The sequence below is a fragment of the Erigeron canadensis genome, chromosome 3 (genome assembly GCF_010389155.1).
Source record: "Erigeron canadensis isolate Cc75 chromosome 3, C_canadensis_v1, whole genome shotgun sequence".
Lineage (NCBI taxonomy): Eukaryota > Viridiplantae > Streptophyta > Magnoliopsida > Asterales > Asteraceae > Erigeron > Erigeron canadensis.
Window position 1 is genome coordinate 46,693,674 of NC_057763.1, and position 9,095 is coordinate 46,702,768.

Below are 9,095 nucleotides of genomic sequence, written 5' to 3' on the forward strand. Positions count from 1 at the left end.
TTGTTCTCGAGGCGCTGTCCACCCCTCTCTTGCTGGTTTCATAGATTCGTATGCTTTACTTGAGGGTACGTCTCCCTCAGGTCGACGGGGCACGCTATCTACTGTCCCTAAAAGAGGACATCCCGAAACTCAAAAAATAACAAAAAGAATACACTACTCACAATTGCTTAAGTGACCAACTTTAAATGACCATCATATGTGAGGGCTCATGGACAAACATAGCACATTTTTTAAAGTTTATGTTTTCGAGTATTAGGTTGAGAACAAACTAGTAAGACAGTGTCTTTTATCTATACATTCATTTAATTGAAACGAATTAGCTCAAACAAGAATGATGTGTATATGCTTTATTCTTGATTTTAGTGATTGTTTGATAGCTTGTGAAGTTAGGGCAAGTGATTTCATTGGCGAGATCAGTAACAAGTCTTAACAATGCTAGTTTGGCTTCTATGTTAATTTGTCTTATTGTAGAGAATGAGTTCTATAAATCCGAGATAATATATAACAAAATTGAAATCATCTCTTAAAACTTCTACAAGGGTCAACCTCCGATGGCTATGAAAAACATCAAAATGGTCATTTGTGTGATTCTAGCGCTCGCTTTTGTTGTGATCATGACAACAACCGAAGGCAGGGCTATTTCTATCGGTAAGTCAATTTGTTGAATTCTTTCATTTCATTACCTCCTTTTTTATTTTTAACTTAAATATCAAAGTGTGCACTTGAACAACTTCTAAAATCCTAGATAATCAAATGTCCTAACTCCTAATTGTATGTACGATATGATTTCTTGCTAGCGCATTTACCTCACTTGTTATTCTTTTTTATGATTTTTGCTCAGATTCAAAAAAGACCCCTAATTGTACTTCAGTTATTAGTGTGAAAACTGGGGATACTTGTTTTGATATCGCGCAGCGGTTCAAGCTAAGCACTGGATTCTTTGATTTCGTTAACCCGAATTTGAATTGCAACAAGCTGTTTGTGGGTGAATGGATTTGTGTCGATGGATTCTGATGAAGGATATTTGTACTCCTTCCTGAGATGACATACTTGATTCGAGATGAATATTCCAACCAATATTGTCTATTGAAATGATGTATCAGAACCTAATGCTCATAAAATAAATGGTCTTGTAAAATGGTGCTCTTTAATTATCAATGAATAAAGTTTCGTGATTACATCGATGCATGATTGTTTATATACAAGATTACTTTACTTGATTGCAAAGTGATGAACAATATTGGTTAAATTATAAACATATATAATACGAGTTTTAACAAATAAAATACCCTTGATTAATATATGGCTAATCATCGTATTGTTTACTACAGGAATATTAACCGTGACGACCTTAAAAATCAGGGGAGAATTGTGCATATTTATCAAACTACAAAATCAACTTATTAAAGTTTTTTATCGAGTTTGTTCAAAAGGTTTTTTAGTTTGAGTAGAAAAGGGTTTTCAGTTACTTTACAATAAAGAAGAAAAAAAAAAGGAAATGGAAAAAACAAAAAAGGAAAAAAAAAGGTTTTTCAGTTAAGCAAAACCTTTACCGCTTTATTATATTGATATGGACTCTCCTGAAAAGAGAATATCTATGTTTATGAAAATGCCTTATGCCATTGGACTTGGTCCAATAAGATACTAAAGATCCAAGTCTTAATATTTTGGTTGTTCTAATCGATTAGTCTAAGAGGGGAGGAGTGGACACGGGGAAATTCATTCCCTGATGGTGGCATCGCGTGGGTATACTGTCACCGGTTTTTTGTCGATGGAGAGAGAAAAGGGGGAAGAAGAAGGGAAGAGAAAAAGAGGAATGAGAAAGGGTTGTTATTGGCTAGGAAACAAGTGGAGGGTCCCACCAACGGCTATTTTTATTTTTTTAACTGTTGCATGGGTACGTTGTCACCGATTTTTTGTTGATGTAGAGAGAAGAGGATAACCGGGTTGTTCACCGCAAGGGGGGAAAAAGGAGCGAGGAGAGAAAGAGCAGTGAGAAAGGGTTGTGATTGGCTTGAAAACAAGTGGAGGGGTCCACCAACGGCTATTTTTTTTGTTTTTTACTGTTTGGGAATTAAAAAAAAGATATTTATTTAATTCTTTACCTTTACCTTTTTCACTATAAAAACTAAACCTTTTTAACACTAAACACTTACAAATTCTACCATTTTTCTTCTTCTTATTTCTTCACCAAATTTATAAACAATGGATCCCAAAAAAGAATAAAAGAAGCACCTTCTTAAAAAATAATCGAGATGGTTTGTTTAGATTCCATCAACAACCCTTCCCAAATCAAAACTATTCTCAACCCCTTTAAATCAACAAATATGAAAAAGTCTTGTTATCCATTTGTTTGTACAACAATATGTGGTACAAATTAAATACCCCTTATTGAAGTGAATTAATTATTACATACTGTATAATGTGAGAAAGATAGATCGAGTACATGTTTTGATTATATAGAGAGAGCATGCAGCTGGGTCGGGTCAAAAAAATTGTGTGAATTAATTAAATTATTATAACTGGAAATTCGATTCGTCCCATTGAAGAACAGGGTCCAAATTCTGCTGTCCTTTTAATTTGTCCTTCAAAAACCAATCACAAATCCTCCCCGCGTTTAGTTCCTCGATGCTACAACCTTCTTGCTCTGCTATCACCCTTAGCAGATTTAGAGACGATATCTGAGTACATCCCATCCATCCATCACAAATTAATTTATAACAATCGATACATGTGTTTGATTCTAGAACTTATAGACACACAAACAGTTAAGAAACAAACATGTACAATTTTTTTTTTCTAACTAACATAAGAAACAAACACAATTAATTAAATATATATATAGAGATATCAGTTTAAATTAACTAATTAAGCATGCACTTCGAATGATTGATGTAAACCGCTCTAAAAATAATTAATCAAATGAATCCGCTTTCAAAGAACGAGTTGCTCAATTATTAGTACGGAGTTCAAGTTGTGTGGGAATTAAGTTAAATTTCTTATATATATATATATATATAAAATGATGTATGAAATTATGTGTAAGCTAAAGGTAAATAAATATACATACCGTCAAGCGACATAAAAAGCCTTCATGAGAGCTCAAACCAGACATCTCAACAAGGCCAGCTTCTTCTAGGGTCAAGAAAGTTCGTTTCTCCGAGCTACTCTTTTTCTCTTCTTGCCCATCAACATTACCGCTACTAGCTCTAATCATTACTGCAAACCTCGCATTATTTCTACGAGTAGTTGTAATAACGCTAGTCGTCTTCGCATTACTCTTGATTCGAGTGTCCACCAAATTATGATTTGAAAGGAATGAAGAATAATGATCGCTAGTAGCTCTGCATAGTTTGAGTGCATTCATGTTTGTTTTTAGTTTGGGTCGTCACACTTACAAATTAACCAATTTCTGTCTAGTTATTTGATTTTGTGTGTATGTGGTGCATGTTGAGATATGGATGTGGATAACAATACTACTAGATATTTCTCCATTAAAAAATATACTCATTAAAATCATTGTTTTTCAAATTAAAAAAAGGGGGGTTGCGGGAGAGAGATTGTTAATTGGATACTAGCTAGTATTCTACAATAGTTATAAATTTGTATGTTTTGAATTTTTGATGGTCTTTGAAAGACAAAACTAAAAGTACACAAGTATTTATAAAGTAATATAAAATCTTTATGTATATATGAAGGCTGAAATTATTATATATATATTCGTATCGGGTACTTAATAATATATTTTTTAATTAAAAGAATATACATCATTATTAATTTGTTTGGGACTATTAGACATGTACATGTATGGTAGCGGCCCAGACTATTTGCAGTGAGAGCTAAAACCAAACAACATAATTACATAATGCACTCTAGGTCAATATGCAAATTAAAAAAAGAATTACATCTTGTCTTGTTGTGTAAAACAAAATAATACGAGTTCTATGTTAGTATCCATTCTTAGCGAAAGTGTTTTACTATGACAAGAGAAAGACAATCGATATAATTAATGTCATAATTGCAACTTTTGTCAACTATATATACATAAATAAGCTTCGAACATGCAATCAAGAAACGTCATCAAAAAACCTCAAACCCGGTGAATTTTATAGTTACAAAGAACTAGAGTACTAATTACTTAATTGATGTGATATAAAACTAATGCTTTGTATTAGGAAATTGGAATATATTACAAAAGTAGAATACCCAACACCATGCATGCATCCGAGCAAAAAGCCCTTTTTTTCTTGCACCTCTCACATTTTTGATGATCATGGTACACCCAAATGGTCGAAAGACCATGTTGATATATATTGTCCCAATATCTCACAATAATCTTGATTCTTGATAGTGAAGACAGAAGAAAATGGCCCATTTAATACGTACATGATGTATGCATATATATATATATGGTTTGCTTGATCGATCAGTTAAGTCCCCAGCAGCTTAGATACATGACAGTCCGCATAGACTCTTCACTTTGCTTCGACTTGTCGTTGTCCAGCTTCTGTAAAGCAGTAGTAGAATTATGAACCCTATGATGAGAAAATAACACCATATTTGTTGCTTGCCTTGACTTAATTGCATTTATGTTGTCGATTAAGACACTCTCACACTTGCTTGTGTATTGATCTTTTTGTTTCATCCTACCTTGGTCACTTTTATCACTATCCTTCAATAAAAGTAATTAGATGAAGAAGGTACGTTTTTTCCGGTTCAGATTACTTGAAAAAAGATTAGCCGATAGATCGAGGAGGGGTTGTGTCTACGCAATCCAATGTGTGTGTGGATGTGTTTGTAACTTTATTTAATAGATAAAGGGGAAATGAATTTGGATGTCTAGAGAGGTACGTGTTTATACATATATAGTGAGAATCAAAGCATAAAGGTTAGGCCTTTTGAATAACGTACATTTGATTTTTGGTGACTTTGTACTTTTATGTTTTTTCACTTGTAGTCTATAAGATAATATCTTATACATTTAGGTCCTTCGGAGTATCATATATAACCTAATGACAATTATGATACTAATTAATTTGATGTATTAGCTAGTGGTTTTATTGCTTTGAGTTAACTTGAAACGACACAATGACAACTAATGGAGTTGGATTGTATGGTTTGCCTACGTAAAAGACCAATAGAGAAGCTTAACTTGATAGTGTAATACATTTACTTGCTGCTTTTATATATGTTATAATTAATTTGGTATTAATGTCTAAAACATGGGTTACACTAGCATATAAAAATATAACCTTAGAATTTAGATTCTATATCATTGCATATGTATCTTTAAAAACAAAGAAATTTGGAGATAGTTTGTGTATCAAGTAAAAAGTTTATAGGCTGAAAGTGTAAAAGAGGTGGTCATTGTGGAAATGGAAACTGTGGACTGAAAGACAAGGTTTAAAGGAAAACTACCGGCTCCAAAACAAAGGTTAACCGGCGAAGTGGTCAACAAAACTGGGGGTGGGTTCCATTAACCGCCATCTGTCGGTATCACTATTATGGAGCGTTGGATAAAGACAACAGGTCCATCCATAAGTGTTGACATCAACATTATCTATACATACCCATCTCGATAATTAATTATTTAAATTGAACTAACAATAATCAACATATACATATGAGTACATATTTTAAAAGTAATGAAAGGTGAAAAAACTGAGGATACTTGTATTAAATTGTACTTCGTAACTACTTTGTTATAAGTTTTTTTTAAAGAAAATAAGATGGAATATAATTATGTAATAACTCACAATATAAACTATGTACACAATACTTTCTTGCATCATCAGATACTTTGTTATAAGTTTCAACTATATTTTCTTCAATTCTTAATATAGATCGACAACCAGACTACAAGAAATGAAGTTTTCACTTATTCAATCACGTAGTGTGGTTTTCACTGTTTTCATGGCTGAAAAAAAAAAAAAAACTCCAAGTATATGTCAAATGAGAAGGGTCAACATAAGTATAATGAACCTGTCAATTACAAGGTAATAATGACTTGCCGATATGGAAATTTACTTCAAGATATTGATAGAATGCAAGTTCCTATGGATAAAAAATATCTTATCGAAGCTATTATTTTTGCGGCTAGTGGTCGATATGGAAATTTCGAAACGAGGAGGCCTTCAAAACTGGAAATAATCATAAAGATTTTCTTATCGATCTTATTATTTCACAGTCGTTCTTTTGGATTGCAAACAAGAGTAAAAAAGAAACGGTTTATGTAGGGCTAATGGCTTATTGGTCCTCTTTGTGTCTCATATTGTATTGTTTGTATTATGGGACAGCTAACACTTTGCTAGATGTTTCTTGTTTTTAATATATAATGTTGTTCTTAAATAATAATAATAATAATATAATGACTTGCCGAAGTAGGATGAAACAAACGGCCGACTACAAAGGATTTATAAAATTATCTACCACTATGTATCGTGCAAACATTATTCCACTGTATCTAAAGAGTGATTACTATTATTCAATCAATGGAGACGTTAGTAGAGTTACACGCTATAACTATATATAGCTGTTAGAATAAAAACAATGTCTTCTAATCAGTTATTATGACATTCGATATCCTTGATTTAAAGTTGTCTAATTTATACGAGCATAGTGTCTGCGCGTTGCAGCGGTTAGAAAGTGATGACAATATAAAAGGGAGACGGTGGTGGATAGCGAGGTAGGCAGTGGAGATGGAGAGCAACGGCGGAAGAGGGTGATAGAAAATCGATGAGAGTGTGTAATGATTAGAGAGGATGGGAGAAAGAATGATATATAAGGATATTATGTTTAAGTAGGGGTATTTTGGGAAGAAAAAAATGCTGAATTTAAGAAATTCAATACTCTTTATAAGGGAGTATAGATATAGTTAGAATCCCTTGGTTTTTAAAACTTTCGAGTAGTCATTGAAAACTATATACGAACTTTGTAGATATATCACATTCTGTCTAATTAAATGTAAATGAATTGTGAATTCGACATATTTGATCTTGGTTTTGCATGTTGTACCTATTAATGTTTGAGCCTGTCTGTCTAGCTATTTTTATCTGGCATGTTCGATTAGTGATGTCTTAATAACAACTTACCATAAGTCCCATAAGTCCATAACACGGTGGAGCTTGCTTAGGTTGGTGGGCCGATGGATTCTGGTGCCTCTGTAGCCCATTATGGAAATATAGATAATCATATATTAGTAGAATATAACGAGCTTAATGGGCCTGTTAATATGAATGTAGATTGCCTGACGAGTAGTTTTGAATTAGGCCTTGTGGCGTTTAATTTGGGCCTCTAACGTTTTCTATTCGATTCAGACTAGTAGAGGTGCAAGAAAAAACCGATTAACCGAACCAAACCAATTTGTAATCGGTAACTGAAACCGGTTAGTAACTGGTATAGTAAAAACCGATTATAGGTTACCAGAAACCGTAGGTTACTAACCGATTACTCTTTTTAAAACCAAAACCGATTATTAACCGGTTAACCTATAACTGGTTATGTATTCCAAATACTAACCGGTTAATTACATATTATATACATACACTGACATATAACTGAAAAGATCGCACCATCAGATGATTTCGTAAGCTTTTAATATATCTATACTATATATAGATTAATGTTTCTTTAATCAGATTCAACATCAGTTTTTGGTTGTTTTGAGATTTGGGATGATGAACTTTGTTTTATGTTTAGAAATTAATGTTTATTTGGAATATGAGTTTTTTTTGGAATATGGGTTCGTCGCTCAGATTTGTTGAAAATGATTGTTTTTCCCCATTGTTCACCAATATCGGTTAACCGGTTATTATTAATCGAAATCGGTTAGATAGGTTCCGGTTTTAAAACCTAGAAACCGGTTATTAACTAATACAAATTAACCGTAACCGGTTATTTCTGTTTTAGAAAATAACCGAAATCGGTTAACCACTTCCTGCACATCTAAATTCAGAGTTCAGTTGCATTAATCGGAGGAATGACCATCTTTAAAGTTTAGACAAGTACCCAAATATATATATGAAAGAAATGTAAAGCAATAGTTTTGAAGAATGATTCCTATTCAAATTTTAACTGCCCTATTATCCAATCTCAAAGGCACTTAAGAGGAATTGGGCATTTTTCATGATTCATGGTATCATCTAGGGGCCAGGGTATTTATTGTATAGAAATGCTAGAAAAGAAATGAGAAAAACTTTTATTGTTTGGTGGTAATGAAACAAATTTCTTTAATTTCTCGACGTATATATGTAGATAACCCCCAAACAATGAATGGACATAAGCCTAGCAGAGTCGAATTGAAGTCTTCCAAAAGTGTGATCATGCTACTTCGAAATCAACACTTTCTCAAAATATACTCCCTAAAATTGTTTTATGTTTCTGAACTTTCCAGAACGAATTGGTCAAACTTTTATTTTAGATTATCCCATATATTGTTCGTTCTCTTAAATGTTTGATTTTTTTTTTATATATTTATTCAAAGTTACATTAATATCAATGCACAAAATGTTGCCACAAATATGCTTCAATGTGAGTAACATCTGATTGGTGCAGGTGGTCACAAACTGGGATTGTTGTAGAAGTAAAAGGGACAGCTACAAACGCTTTAATAAGTGGCTGATCATCTAATCCTTTTTTATAATATTTACACACAGATCATATATGTATTTCCCAACTGTTCTCTTTCAATCATTCAATGCCACGTACCTCTCTCTTACGGGTTGGTTTAGTCACTTTCCCAATACATACATATATATGACTATATGTACGTATTTAGGGGGAGGCCTTAAACAAATTCAACATTATGGTCCCCAAGCTAGCTAGCTTGAATTGATTATTAATTAGTTAAAACCTTACTTTGCGTTAGTTGTGATATATAAGCTGGGATTTTAAGTTTTAGTTAACGATTTGTAAAACAAACAACAATTGTTAAAAATAAGGTCCATGAGAGGTGGTCAAGATTTGACAGTCATATATCTACATGTTGTGAAAGACTATTTCCATGAACACTTCTTACAAAGGGAAGTAAAAAAAAAAAAAAAAGTACGGAAGTAGGTTCACGTGTGTGTTGTTTACAAGATGAGCGCTAAAGCCCA

General features: G+C 32.8%; 1 protein-coding gene across 1 annotated transcript; it reads right to left on the minus strand.

Annotated features, from left to right (window-relative positions):
* Positions 1 to 2,366: 2,366 nt before the first annotated feature.
* LOC122593505 lies at positions 2,367 to 3,458 on the minus strand. The gene is made up of 2 exons (XM_043765924.1): positions 3,071 to 3,458; positions 2,367 to 2,681 (listed from the first exon to the last, which is right to left on the minus strand). The coding sequence occupies exons 1-2, from the start codon at positions 3,365 to 3,367 to the stop codon at positions 2,517 to 2,519; spliced, it is 462 nt and encodes a 153-aa protein (XP_043621859.1). The 5' UTR covers positions 3,368 to 3,458; the 3' UTR covers positions 2,367 to 2,516.
* Between the last annotated feature and the right edge of the window lie 5,637 nt (positions 3,459 to 9,095).

Coding starts and splice junctions, on each gene's coding strand:
- LOC122593505 (XM_043765924.1), bottom strand. CDS start 3,367: ATGAATGCACTCAAACTATGCAGAGCTACTAGCGATCATTATTCTTCA. Junction 2,682..3,070: donor GCTTTTTATGTCGCTTGACG/GTATGTATATTT, acceptor GGATGTACTCAG/ATATCGTCTCTAAATCTGCT.